The sequence below is a fragment of the Coregonus lavaretus genome (genome assembly GCF_964263955.1).
Source record: "Coregonus lavaretus genome assembly, chromosome: 7".
Lineage (NCBI taxonomy): Eukaryota > Metazoa > Chordata > Actinopteri > Salmoniformes > Salmonidae > Coregonus > Coregonus lavaretus.
In genome coordinates, this window is record NC_139994.1 from 18,511,259 (window position 1) to 18,526,017 (window position 14,759).

General features: G+C 47.5%; 1 protein-coding gene across 1 annotated transcript; it reads left to right on the plus strand.

Moving 5' to 3' along the window:
- Nucleotides 1-1,455: 1,455 nt before the first annotated feature.
- Nucleotides 1,456-5,260, plus strand: LOC311132320 (uncharacterized protein). The gene is made up of 4 exons (XM_084165571.1): nucleotides 1,456-1,650; nucleotides 2,616-2,892; nucleotides 3,529-3,633; nucleotides 3,876-5,260. The coding sequence occupies exons 1-4, from the start codon at nucleotides 1,584-1,586 to the stop codon at nucleotides 3,967-3,969; spliced, it is 543 nt and encodes a 180-aa protein (XP_084021697.1). The 5' UTR covers nucleotides 1,456-1,583; the 3' UTR covers nucleotides 3,970-5,260.
- Nucleotides 5,261-14,759: the final 9,499 nt, after the last annotated feature.

Genomic DNA, 14,759 nt, shown 5'->3' on the forward strand with positions numbered 1-14,759 from the left:
ATTTACAGTAAAAACACTGGCATATAAAACACAGTGATTACTGTTCCTAAACTGCTGTTGACATTCTGCAGGGAATAGTTTCAACATTTGGCTGCATGGGTACTAGCGAGATAGGAGGTTTCAGTATCCAAATGCAACTTATGGGAAAGATAGGAGGTGTCAGTCTCCAAATGTAACTTATTCCTCACTGACCACAGGTGAATTGGAGTCGTCGATGCCGATGCTATTTGCTGTACTCAATAAGACTTTGTAAAATCTTTATATTTTAGATGCTTAGCTGTAGACTATAGTATTGGAGTATGGCATCACATAGCCTACCCCTCTGAACCTCACAACACAACGTTTTACTTTGTGCATGAATGAACTTACCTATATTCCACTCTGATCAACCGTATTCATAGCAGTAATCCTTTAAACTATGTATTTACATGCATTATCTGGTGGTATTCCTTTATCTGATGCACGTAGTGCTTTTCACTTCCACTGCCTGATCATGTGCTACTGGAATTTACCACTGAATCACGTAGTCTTCCTTCACCACTGATAGGAACAAGAATACCCAGGAAGATTTGCATGACTTTGCTAGTCTTTTGTCTATCTAGATTGACACTCCACTATGTAGGAGGGCAGCTCCTTCCCTCAGGCTGATCAAGATTTACAGCTGTCTTGTCAGAGTGGAAGGACTGTGTGATTGGCCATGCAAACGGGCAGAAGGGTGTATGTCTGTGTGTGTGTATGTGTGTGCTTGCATGTGGTGTGTGTGTGTGACTGTGTGTCGGTGTTAATGTGTGTGTGTGCTTGTGTGGGCCCCCTGGGGGTCATGTGGCGTGTTCTACACTATCTCTGTATCAGGGATCATGTCACACGTCTGTCAAATTGCCGACACTGAGATAGCGTGTGTGACAGTGGGGTTGTCCCGGATGCATCTGGCTCTGACCTCTCTGTTCCACGGGGGCGCTGGGTCTTGCTCTGATTGCTCCCTCTGCTGTGAACATCACCAGCCCTGAGGACCTGTAGTGGCAGCATGCAAAACAACAGTCCCCATCATCAGCCACTATCTTTACAGCCTTTCCTTTTACTGATGACACCAGGTCTTCCCTCCGCCTACAGGTTTCCCTCTCCTGCCTGCCTTACGTCCCGGAAAAATCCAAAGCATTCCCAGATTCCAAGCCTTTTCTGGTGATTTCCTGTCTCTGTCTCTGTCAATGACAATGACCGCCATACTCCATAAGGGTTACAACAACTACACAATAGCAGTTAATTCATTTTCCTTCTCTCTTCCTGTTGCCTGGAATGTGTCAAGAGTGAGAGGCAGGCAGGCAGCTGCTGAATGGTGATCATTGTGAAACAACATGGGTAGGAGGTGTGGTAAGGTAGGTGACATCACAGAGTTGGGGCATAAGTAGAGGGCCAGAGGACACTACAGCACAAAGCACCTGTTGCCTCTCTCTTTCTCTTTATTGGCATCACTCAGGACTGTAAAGCTGTAGCTACTATTACTGTTAACTCTACTCTATTGTCTTGTGGACTCTTGGATATTATTACATTCTACGTCTTCAGAGATACTCTATCAGAGAATAACTATGGCTCTATCACTGAACTCCATCCTGGCTCTCACCATCATCACACTCTGTGTGCTCCTGCAGGAGGGTAAGCTATAACTTTTTATTAAACATTTATATCACTTTGTTTTATTATATAAGTATTACATTTTCTTTTCATGAGGCTATTAAATGGAACATGAGGGGTCATAGTTTAGTTGAGATGTCAGAGTTGGCTGAGGTGGTGCGGGGAGATCCAGAATAACATGATACAACCCACAATGACAAAAGATGGAGAAACATTTACATTTTATTGTCACACACCGGATAGGTGCAGTGAAATCTGTTGTATTACAGGGTCAGCCAAAGTAGTGCGGCGCCCCTGGAGCAAATTAGGGTTAAGTGCCTTGCTCAAGGGCACATTGACATATATTTCACCTTGTCGGCTCAGGTACTCGAACCAGCAACCTTTCAGTTACTGGCTCAATGCGCTAACCTCCAGCCCACCTGCCACCCTGATGTTAAAATTCCTGCTGCACCATATATGCTTAGTCTTGTCATTACTTAGTTTCACTCTCAGAATGATAGCTCAGTTAATCGCTGCTCTTGCAGGTGTACTGAGAGTTGGGTGGCTCATGGCACATGCTACCTGTTGCCAGACTCTTTGACCTACTCCCCCAGTTCCCCCTACAGAGATATAATACAATTCGAAGATAGGCTATAATCATCCTCTGTCTGATTAGATGCAGATTATATTGGCACGGTTCAACTCCTATCACATTATATTATCACTGCATTTGACTTGAAACAACTCAGTCTTTGTTTGACTTGAATAACCTTTCATAACATATTAGTTATAAATCAAAGTCCAAATGTGTTTGACAAGACCTGATGCATAGGAGAATGGGATGGCAGTTAGCCTACATGTACTTCTCTGTATCAGTGAAAAGGGATTTTGATTAGGATGTGGTTATGTGTATTTGCTCGGTGCTGATTGCCAAATTGCACAGTCATCCGGTGATTCTGCTGAGTTATAACCAGGCTCTTAACCAATGATCTTTTCTGTCTCTATAGGTTTTGGGCTCCCTGTATCCAGCCAGCCTGAGCTCCCTGCCCAGTCCCCATCCCAGAACAGCCCACACCACACCAGGGTTAAACGATGCTCCTGCAGTAACTGGCTGGACAACGAATGCATCTACTTCTGTCACCTGGACATCATTTGGGTCAACACTCCCAATAAGATCATCCCCTACGGTCTTGGCAGCCCCTTGTCCCGACGTCGCCGCTCTACCGGGCGATGTGAATGTGCCCACCCAGCCGACAGGACCTGCTCCAGATTCTGCCACAACAGGTGAGCTCACCTTCAGAGATAAGGAACTTCTACCCTCCTTCCCTCCCTCATCCTCTCCAACTCCTTCCCCGCCTTGCCTCCCTGCTAGATACCAGATTGTTACAAGCCAGTGACTATCAGTGTCAGTCAGTCATCTGTGACCTGCCTGTATCAGGTTGTATCAGGGCTGCTTGTGGAGGAGATGCAGGGAGGAGGCGTATTGTCTTTAGATGTGTAACTAGGGGAGGAGGGAGGAGGGGGAGGGAGGATGGATGTGGGAATAGCCTGCATGTTCTGGAGGCTTAGAGCTCCCTTACAGACAGGTCCATTAGTCATGACACTATTTTTGGAATGTTTTACCGGCGGGAATGTCTGTTTTATTACTACAGTTATTGCTGTTATGACATACCAAGGTTGAGGATTAGTCTGTGTGTCCCAACGAGGTTTTATCCTGCTCTGTGAAAAGTCACTGAGAACAGGCTGTAGGGCATGAGGTACAGACATTACTGGGTTGAAATCCATAGCCAATCGTCTCTCACTGCTAGTATTGTAGAATTCTGTGGTACAGAATCCAGTCTCATGGCCCTTAAGGAGTAGTCTAAATAATGTTTTCTTGGTTTGCTCTCATTTTGACATGGTTGTTCTTTCTGTCTGCAGCTCAGAGAACCCCAGATTCGTAGTGGTAGGCCCCTCAGACCAGACCCTGGACCAGACTGTTAGCAGTCCAGACACAACCAGCAACGACCTATTGACCTCTCTCAGGTAAGAGAAAAACAAGATACCATCACAGCCTCTTAGGAGCAGTTTCTCAGACCTAGGTTAATCTTATTGCTGGACTAAAAAGCATGCCCAATGGAGATTCTCCATTGAGGATGTTTTTTCAGGCCAGAAGTATTGGCCAATAGAGAGATCCCACTAACATTCAGCAAGTTTTTTTTTGTGTCTTTGAAAAGACAACATGGAATCTGATCTTAACCTGATGTTTCTCTCTTTGTTCTTTACAGAAACATGGTCCAATCCAACATGGCTGCCATAGAGAAGGGTGCTCCCTCCAGGAAGAAGAACGCCTCCAGAGCCAACAGACTGAACATCAGGTAGATGAGGAGGAGGTAGGAAGAGGAGCTTGAATAGCTCCAGAGCATCCGAACAAAGACCGCCTGGAGGAGATTAGGGAGTCCTCCCCAGGGAAGACAGAGAGGTCCTGAGAGGAGAGGCCCTGAGAAGAGGGCAAAGATGGAACACTGCCCACTGGCTGCCCGCTGATTGTTGTATACCACACAGTGGACTGGATATGGACATTATCTGGATATGAGTCTTGGACTAATCTAGCTAAGAGTCTGGCTTAGAAGACTAGGGAGGTTTATGTGTGTCCTCTGTGAACTATGACAGTCTGGACTAGAATGGTTACTGACTGTTTGCTGGGCATGGGTTGTCATCATGTCCCAAACATAAATACACGTTATGTGTCTGAGCACCTGAAATGGGTGGATGCAAGCCAAGGCATTCTGGAGGGATCTTAGCCTATGTTCAGTTTACAGGCTTACTTCATTAGTGCCTTGGAAATATTGACCACTATTCTCATTTTGATTTTGATCCTTACTTTACCTGTCGCAAGACATGTACTATATCATAAAAACATATTTTTTAATCCTCTGTATCAGAGATTAATTGCCAGTTTATAGTGATTGCCATGCATGCATTTAAATTACTTGAAATATTTTTTGGCACATGAAGGACATTACTTTAAGGGACAGGGAATTACTACAAACACAGCCTTCCTGAAGCAGCAGATAAAAGCAGGTCTATTGTCATGACGGAAGTATTTATTGCATAGCCACTGTTGATTGTTTTGATTGTAGACAGAGTGAAGGCAGCAGGTTTCAATGGGTCTGCTCCTTGCCAAATGTGCAGTGATTGTTTTTCTGCTTTCAACAAATGTCCATTAATGTCCATGTTAATACCCGTTAGGAAATTTTGGCAATGTACTTTTGTTCTAATGCCTTCAAAGGAATGTGTTTTAATGTCCAGTACACTTTAGATGACTTGGGCTGATAGCTGTACGCCAGCCACTGTCTGGCCATAAGGCATTTACTGTAAACACTACATCAAAAAACAAGTCTTCCACTGATGTTCAAGTCCAATATTACAATGCTGTATATTTATGATATTATTATTTATTTATTTGTTTGTGTGTTGTTTAGGAATTTGTGTATCAAAATGCTGGACTGTGCTTTTGTTTTATGAACTGTTGTTATCTCTAGAAGGACAATTCACCCTCAATAGTCTATTTAGCAGTCAAGGACACTATAGGAAGTTGAAAGAAATGTTTACTCATAAAATGTGTTGTTATCTACTGTACAAAACTCTGAAATTATTTATTTAACTTATTTGTGGGATATATTTATATATTTGTGTTGTGTGAGTTTACCACTTTTAAAATGTAAGGAAATAAATACTAAAATGAATGCTCTTGCTTTGTTTGATTATTTCATAATGACAATTGGTTCTTGTTTAAAGTTTAAAGTTGTATTGGCACGTGCACAAGTACGGTGAAATGCCTTTCTTGCAATCTCTTTCTCAAAAATGCAGTAATCAATATCAGTAGTACTATAAAATAAAGTAGAACAAAAACACACGAGAAATAGAAATAACACGAGAAAGTAAATAAGTTATAGGCTCTGTCGTAGCCGGCCGTGACCCGGGAGACCCATGGGGCGGTGCACAATTGGCCCAGCGTCGTCCAGGGTAGGGGAGGGAATGGCCGGCAGGGATGTAGCTCAGTTAGTAGAGCATGGCATTTGCAAAGTCAGGGTTGTGGGTTCGATTCCCACGGGGGGCCAGTATGAAAAGAATAATGTATGCACTCACTAACTGTAAGTCGCTCTGGATAAGAGCGTCTGCTAAATGACTAAAATGTAAAAATGTAAATGTTATATACAGGGTCAGTTCCAGGGTCAGTGCCAATTCCATATTTACAATGTGCAGGGATACTGGAGTGGTAGGGGTAGATATGTATAGGGGTAAGGTGACTAGGCATCAGGATATACATTATTATAAACAGAGTATGATGATTGTATGGGAGTGCGTGTGTGTAGAGTCAGTATGAATGTGTATGCGTGTGTGTTGGAGTGTCAGTGTATGTGTGTACTTGTTTTCCTACATTATCAGGACCCCAAAGTCATAACATTTCACCCAAATGTCCTGAAAAGGTAGTAAAACAAGAACTTTGTTTTAGGGTTAGGGTTAGGTTTAGGGTTAGGGTTTTTGGGGTTAAGGTTAGGGTTAGGTTAAGAGTTAGGGGTAGGATTAGGTTTAGGGAAAATAGGATTTTTATGTCAACATTTTTACCCTCCAAAACATCCTGAAATTTCACGAAAACAAAGCTAAGTGAGTGAGTGAGTGTGTAGAGTGTGCATGGAGTCAGTGCAAAACATAATCATAATAACATATTGAAGGGTCAATGCAGATAGACCGTGTAGCCATTTTGTTAGCTATTTAGCAGTCCTATGGCTTGGGGATAGAAGCTGTTCAGGAGCCTGTTGGTGTCAGACTTGTTGCTCCGTTACTGCTTGCAGTCCTGAAGCAGAGAACAGTCTATGGTTTGGGTGGCTGGAGTCTTTAACAATTTTCCGGGCCTTCCTTTCACACCGCCTGATTGAGATATCCTGGATGGCAGGGAGCTCGGCCCCAGTGATGTCTTGTACGGATTAATATAATCCCAAAAATCTACCAAATGTCAATACCGGGAATAATTCATATTTATCCCAAGAGTCCCTGGAAATACTGCAAAAATCGAAATGCCCATTTCAAGCGTTTAAAATTAAGATATGGTCACTCAGGGTTCTCCCAAAATAAGATTGTTTTTGCGCCACATTGCCGTCTTGGCTGCGCCATTATGTACAGATTTCACAGCAAGTGAAAGTGATATTTAGTAATGATAGAGTAACTTTGATTGCCAATGAAATTGTTGTCAATTGCAAAACAGGCCGTTCATAAATTCAGAACGTTATCATGGCCCTCAATTAATTCAGTGCATTTCAACAGTAGGCCTAGGCTATCTCCACACAGAGCATGCTCCAGGACGCACAGAGCGCACCCCGAATAGGCCATAGCGTTGTCGAACTATACAAACTTTTTAACGGCAGTCAAACAAATGTCAAATGACCAAAGTTGCTAAGCTTGCTAGATAACCTCGAAAGAATGACTGAATATCTCCTATTTGGCAAAATCGAGTTGACTATACAGATAGCAGATCAGCTCATGAATAACGTGGAGATGAAGAGAGGAAATTGCTTAAATATCAAGTACAGTATTTTAAAGGGGACCAACTCTTAAAAAAAATATATCCATAGGCCTATCTAATCTCATACCGTTTGTTGATCACACATTCTCTACCGAAGCTCTCATATGGGCAGCAATATGAGACAGTGCAGAGAATCAGGGGAAATGTTATAACGGTATTTTGACATGCATAAGCGAGACGTGCTTTGATAATGCAACCTATGGATTACAGAATAAAGTTAGGAATTTTCATGAGAGACAGGAGTCAGGATCTTGGGTTTCAGTGGGATTGGGACGATAGGAAAATAGCCTAGCCTCTATATAAGGGTACTACGTGAGTCAATACATACATACTACACTTGATTTAGGCTACATTATTGCATGCTAAATGTTTCTGATTAGTGATAGATGAGCAAACAAATAAATGATCTACCACTTCCACCTGTCCAACCAGAGATCAATTAACCGAATATACAGACAGTAAAACAAAACAAAATCCCTATGATTGATTATCAGACATGTCACTGTCAGTGGGTGCTGTAGGTGGGTGTGGTGCAGGAATCAGGCGCAGGACGCAGAAACTTAGTCCAAAAGACTTTAGTGAAAACTCACTCAATACACGAGCCAAAAAGCCCGGAGACGAGAGAATACGCACACAGGCGTAAACCAAAATGCGCACTAACATGTGCGAGAACCCTCCTAAACAGAGGAGGAAAACAACGAAGTACGGATGACCAACAGTAGCGCACAAACACGACAGCGAGGACAATCACACACAACACCTGACAAACACAACGAGAACTTATAGGACACTAATGAGCGCTAAACGAAAACAGGTGTACAACATCAAGACAAAACCAAACGAACATCGAAACATACAACGGTGGCAGCTAGTACTCCGGAGACGACGACCGCCGAAGCCTGCCCGAGCAAGGAAGAGAGGCAGCCTCGGCCGAAACCGTGACAGTACCCCCCCCTTGACGCGCGGCTCCAGACGTGCGCCGACTCCGGCCTCGGGGACGACCAGGAGGACGCGGAGCAGGGCGCGTCGGGTGACTACGGTGGAATTCTGTCAGGAGAGACGGGTCCAAAATGTCTCTCCTCGGCACCCAGCACCGTTCCTCCGGGCCGTACCCCTCCCACTCCACGAGATATTGGAGACCCCCCATCCGACGTCTCGAATCCAAGATGGACCGCACGGAGTACGCCGGTGCCCCCTCGATGTCCAATGGGGGCGGAGGAGTCTTTCTGATTTCATTTTCCTGGAGTGGACCAGCTACCACCGGCCTGAGAAGAGACACATGGAACGAGGGGTTAATATTCTTATACTCAATAGGTAGTTGTAATCTGTAACACACCTCATTCAATCTTCTCAGGACTTTAAACGGCCCCACAAACCGCCGACCCAGTTTCCGGCAGGGCAGGCGGAGGGGCAGGTTTCTGGTAGAGAGCCAGACTCGATCACCAGGTGCGTACACCGGCCCCTCACTGCGGTGGAGATCGGCGCTCGCCTTCTGACGACGGAGGGCCCGCTGCAGGTGGACGTGTGCAGCGTTCCACGTCTCCTCCGAGCACCGCACCCACTCATCCACCGCAGGAGCCTCGATCTGGCTCTGCTGCCATGGTGCCAGAACCGGCTGGTAACCTAACACACATTGGAAAGGGGTTAGGTTAGTTGAGGAATGGCGTAGGGAATTCTGGGCCATTTCTGCCCAGGGAACGTAACGTGCCCACTCCTCTGGCCGGTACTGGCAGTATGATCTAAGAAACCTACCCACATCCTGGTTCACAAGTTCCACCTGCCCATTACTCTCAGGATGGTAACCCGAGGTGAGGCTCACCGAGACCCCCAAACGCTCCATAAACGCTCTCCAGACTCTGGAGGTGAACTGGGGACCTCGATCAGACACAATATCCTCGGGTACCCCGTAGTGCCGGAAAACGTGGGTGAATAGAGCTTCGGCGGTCTGTAGGGCAGTAGGAAGGCCCGGCATAGGGAGCAAACGACAGGCCTTAGAGAACCGGTCCACAACGACCAGTATAGTAGTATTCCCCTGCGAGGGGGGAAGGTCAGTGACGAAGTCCACCGAGAGGTGAGACCATGGTTGTTGTGGAACGGGCAGGGGTTGTAACTTACCCCTAGGCAGATGTCTAGGCGCCTTACACTGGGCGCACACCGAGCAGGAGGAGACATAAACCCTCACATCCCTCGCTAACGTGGGCCACCAGTACTTAGCACTAAGGCAGTGCACTGTCCGGCCAATACCAGGATGTCCTGAAGAGGGTGACGTGTGAGCCCAATAGATCAATCGATCCCGAACCTCGAGCGGGACGTACGTCCGACCCTCCGGGCATTGAGGAGGACTAGGGTCGGTGCGCAACGTCCGCTCGATCTCAGCATCGACCTCCCACACTACCAGTGCCACCAGACAAGACTCCGGCAGTATGGGAGTGGGCTCCACGGACCTCTCCTCCGTGTCATACCGCCGAGACAGTGCGTCTGCCTTACCGTTCTGTGACCCAGGGATGTACGTGATCTTAAATACGAACCGGGCCAAAAACATGTTCCACCGCGCCTGGCGAGGGTTCAGTCTCCTAGCTGCCCGGATGTACTCCAGATTACGGTGGTCAGTCAAAATGAGAAAAGGGTGTTGAGCCCCCTCAAGCCAATGCCTCCACACCTTTAGGGCCTGTACCACGGCTAACAGCTCCCTGTCCCCTACGTCATAATTTCGCTCCGCCGGACTGAGCTTTTTGGAATAAAAAGCACAGGGGCGGAGTTTAGGTGGCGTGCCGGACCGTTGCGAAAGCACGACTCCTATACCGGCCTCTGACGCATCCACCTCTACCTGAAATGGTAAAGAGGGATCCGGATGCGCCAGCACCGGAGCCGAAGTAAACAGGTCCTTCAGCCTCCCAAAAGCCCTGTCCGCCTCGGCTGACCACTGCAAACGCACCGGACCCCCCTTCAAAAGAGACGTTATGGGAGCTGCCACCTGTCCAAAACCCTGGATAAACCTGCGGTAATAATTCGCAAACCCCAAGAACTGCTGCACCTCTTTAACAGTGGTTGGAGTTTGCCAATTACGCACGGCTGACACCCGGTCAACCTCCATCTTCACCCCTGACGCAGACAACTGATAACCCAAAAAGGAGATAGACTCCTGGAAAAACAGACATTTCTCTGCCTTGACATACAGGTCGTGCTCCAACAGCCTCCTCAACACTCGGCGCACCAGGGCCACAAGCTCGACTCGAGTAGACGAGTACACGAGAATGTCATCTATGTACACGACCACCCCCTGCCCCTGCATGTCCCTGAATATCTCATCCACGAATGATTGGAACACTGAAGGAGCGTTCATCAACCCGTATGGCATGACAAGATACTCGTAATGCCCCGAGGTGGTACTAAACGCTGTCTTCCATTCATCGCCCTCTCTAATGCGCACCAAGTTGTAAGCGCTCCTGAGATCCAATTTTGTGAAAAAACGCGCCCCGTGCAATGACTCCATCATGGTCGCAATCAGAGGAAGTGGATAACTGTACTTCACCGTGATCTGATTGAGACTACGGTAATCAATGCACGGGCGTAACCCTCCATCCTTCTTCTTCACAAAAAAGAAACTCGAGGACGCAGGGGAAGTGGATGGCCGTATGTATCCTTGTCTCAGAGATTCGTCTATGTAAGTCTCCATAGCTCTTTTCTCCTCTTGAGACAGAGGATACACATGGCTCCGTGGGAGCGCAGCTCCTGCCTGGAGGTCTATCGCACAATCTCCTTGCCTATGAGGAGGTAACTGCGTCGCCCTCGACTTACTGAACACAATAGCCAAATCCTCATACTCGGGGGGAATGTGCAATGCGGGCACCTGGTTTGGACTCTCCACCGAGGTAGCCCCCACGGAAACACCTAAACATCGACCCACACACTGGGCAGACCACTCCATCAGAGCCCTCTCCTGCCACGAAATAGACAGATTATGGATACTCAACCAGGGCATTCCCAGCACCACCGGATACGCAGGCGAGTCGATCAGAAATAGCTGGATAATCTCCTCATGACCCCCCTGCGTACACATCCTAAGTGGTGCCGTGACTTCCCTGATCAAGCCCGATCCTAACGGACGGCTATCTAGGGCATGAACGGGGAATGGGACGTCAACAGGAAGAAGGGGAATCCCTAATTCTACACAAAATTTTCTATCAACAAAATTCCCAGCCGCGCCTGAATCTACCAGCGCCTTATGCTGGGAATGAGGTGCAACCTGTGGAAATCGCACAGGTATACAGACGTGCGCAACAGAGAGCTCTGGGTAAGTGGGGCACCTACTCACCTGGAAGGACTCCCCAGTGCGGAGCCTGTCGTCTTCTCCCCTAGGAGACCCTCCCCAGCACCTAGCCGCGGTGTGTCCTCCACGGCCACAGTTGGTGCAGAGGACGGCCCCCCTCGTGCTCCGACCCCTCCTCTCTCTAGCTCCATAGGGCTCGGCTCGGAGGTGCTGGAGGATGGAATGGACGGACCCCCCTCGGAACGTCCGCGGGTAGCCAGCAGGGTGTCCAGCCTGATGGACATGTCCACTAACTGATCGAAAGAGAGGCTGGTATCCCTGCAGGCCAGCTCCCGACGGACGTCCTCTCGTAGACTACAGCGGTAGTGATCGATGAGGGCCCGCTCATTCCACCCTGCATCCACCGCTAGAGTTCGGAATTCTAAAGCGAACTCCTGGGCGCTCCTCCTCCCCTGCCGGAGGTAGAACAGACGCTCCCCCGCTCAGAGTAGGTGATGGTGGTGGCGTCTATTCTCCTCCACTCGGCGTTGGCCCATTCCAACGCCTTGCCGGTAAGACAGGAGATGAGGGCGGACACGCTCTCGTGTCCCGAGGGCGCCGGGTGTACGGTGGCCAGGTATAGCTCCACCTGTAGAAGGAAGCCCTGACACCCGGCAGCGGTCCCATCATAGGCCCTCGGGAGCGAGAGCCGAATTCCCCTGGGTTCCGGAGCTTGAATGGGCTGACTGGCCGATGGTGATGGCACGGGAGGTGAAGTTGTGGGTGTCCCTCTGGTCTCCCAGCGTTGAAGGGTGTTAATCACGTCCTGCAGGGCGGTCCCGATACGAAGGATCTGATCGTTCTGCTCACGGACCCTATCCTCCAGAGACTCAGGTGCTGCTGCGGCTCCTGCTGATTCCATCCTTATGGTGTGTGATTCTGTCAGTGGGTGCTGTAGGTGGGTGTGGTGCAGGAATCAGGCGCAGGACGCAGAAACTTAGTCCAAAAGACTTTAGTGAAAACTCACTCAATACACGAGCCAAAAAGCCCGGAGACGAGAGAATACGCACACAGGCGTAAACCAAAATGCGCACTAACATGTGCGAGAACCCTCCTAAACAGAGGAGGAAAACAACGAAGTACGGATGACCAACAGTAGCGCACAAACACGACAGCGAGGACAATCACACACAACACCTGACAAACACAACGAGAACTTATAGGACACTAATGAGCGCTAAACGAAAACAGGTGTACAACATCAAGACAAAACCAAACGAACATCGAAACATACAACGGTGGCAGCTAGTACTCCGGAGACGACGACCGCCGAAGCCTGCCCGAGCAAGGAAGAGAGGCAGCCTCGGCCGAAACCGTGACAGTCACAGGCTTTTGGTCATGAATAGGCCAGACTACTACGAAGAAGAGCAACATCCACTCGTATAACATGCGATGGCACTGTCCCAATCAAAATGGTGTTGAAATGATCATCTAGGTGACCACACACGACTATTGCTTGAAATTAGTATAACGGTTGTATATGACTTTGAGAGTTTCAGTATAAGCAAGAATTTGATACATGCCTTCAATTGCATTAGCTTACTTTATTCCAATATTTTCATCATTCAGTTGATCATAACTAAGGTGAGTTTTCCTCTCTCTGCGCTTTTTCTAGGCCCAATGGCTATATCCTCATCTCCTCACTCTGCTGCCACCCACCTCCGCCGCACTGTTCTCAACACCAGTTTAAATCATTATAGCCTACTATTTTTATGGCGAATCTATGGCGACTTTGTGTGAAGTAAATACACTAGGCTAAAGCCTTCCATCCTACAACCTGTTTGGATAATGTGCTATTAGATTTCTTGCCAATCTGCTGCTGCAGATGTTGTGTATTCTGTGGAATTGCATTAGTGCTACATTGGGGGAAAATGCTGTAATTTCCCAGGAAATGGGAAGAGTGGTCGTGGGATCCCGGTTACCTGCGTTAATCCATAATGTAATGGGCTGTCCGCACCACCCTCTGTAGCGCCATGCGATCGAGGGCAGTGTAGTTGCCAAATAAAGCAGTGATGCAGCCATTCAAGATGCTCTCTTTGGTGTAGCTGTATACAGTGAGGGAAAAAAGTATTTGATCCCCTGCTGACTTTGTACGTTTGCCCACTGGCAAATACATGATCAGTCTATAATTTTAATGGTAGGTTTATTTGAACAGTGAGAGGCAGAATAACAACCAAAAAATCCAGATAAACGCATGTCAAAAATGTTATAAATTGATTTGCATTTTAATGAGGGAAATAAGTATTTGACCCCCTCTCAACCAGAAAGATTTCTGGCTCCCAGGTGTCTTTTATACAGGTAACGAGCTGAGATTAGGAGCACACTCTCAAGGCAGCTGGGACCATAGTCACCAAGAAAACAATTGGTAACACACTACGCCGTGAAGGACTGAAATCCTGCAGCGCCCGCAAGGTCCCCCAGCTCAAGAAAGCACATATACAGGCCCGTCTGAAGTTTGCCAATGAACATCTGAATGATTCAGAGGAGAACTGGGTGAAAGTGTTGTGGTCAGATGAGACCAAAATCGAGCTCTTTGGCATCAACTCAACTCGCTGTGTTTGGAGGAGGAGGAATGCTGCCTATGACCCCACGAACACCATCCCCACCATCAAACATGGAGGTGGAAACATTATGCTTTGGGGGTGTTTTTCTGCTAAGGGGACAGGACAACTTCACCGCATCAAAGGGACGATGGACGGGGCCATGTACCGTCAAATCTTGGGTGAGAACCTCCTTCCCTCAGCCAGGGCATTGAAAATGGGTCGTGGATGGGTATTCCAGCATGACAATGACCCAAAACACACAGCCAAGGCAACAGAGGAGTGGCTCAAGAAGAAGCACATTAAGGTCCTGGAGTGGCCTAGCCAGTCTCCAGACCTTAATCCCATAGAAAATCTGTGGAGGGAGCTGAAGGTTCGAGTTGCCAAACGTCAGCCTCGAAACCTTAATGACTTGGAGAAGATCTGCAAAGAGGAGTGGGCCAAAATCCCTCCTGAGATGTGTGCAAACCTGGTGGCCAACTACAAGAAACGTCTGACCTCTTTGATTGCCAACAAGGGTTTTGCCACCAAGTACTAAGTCATGTTTTGCAGAGGGTTAAAATACCTATTTCCCTCATTAAAATGCAAATCAATTTATAACATTTTTGACATGTGTTTTTCTGGATTTTGTTGTTGTTATTCTGTCTCTCACTGTTCAAATAAACCTCCCATTAAAATTATAGACTGATCATGTCTTTGTCAGTGGGCAAACGTACTTTTTTCCCTCACTGTAACT

Excerpts from the sequence above, each read along its gene's own strand:
- LOC311132320 (XM_084165571.1), top strand. The coding sequence starts at position 1,584 with ATGGCTCTATCACTGAACTCCATCCTGGCTCTCACCATCATCACACTC. Across the intron at positions 1,651-2,615 it reads CTGTGTGCTCCTGCAGGAGG|GTTTTGGGCTCCCTGTATCC; the intron begins GTAAGCTATAAC and ends CTGTCTCTATAG. Across the intron at positions 3,634-3,875 it reads GACCTATTGACCTCTCTCAG|AAACATGGTCCAATCCAACA; the intron begins GTAAGAGAAAAA and ends TGTTCTTTACAG.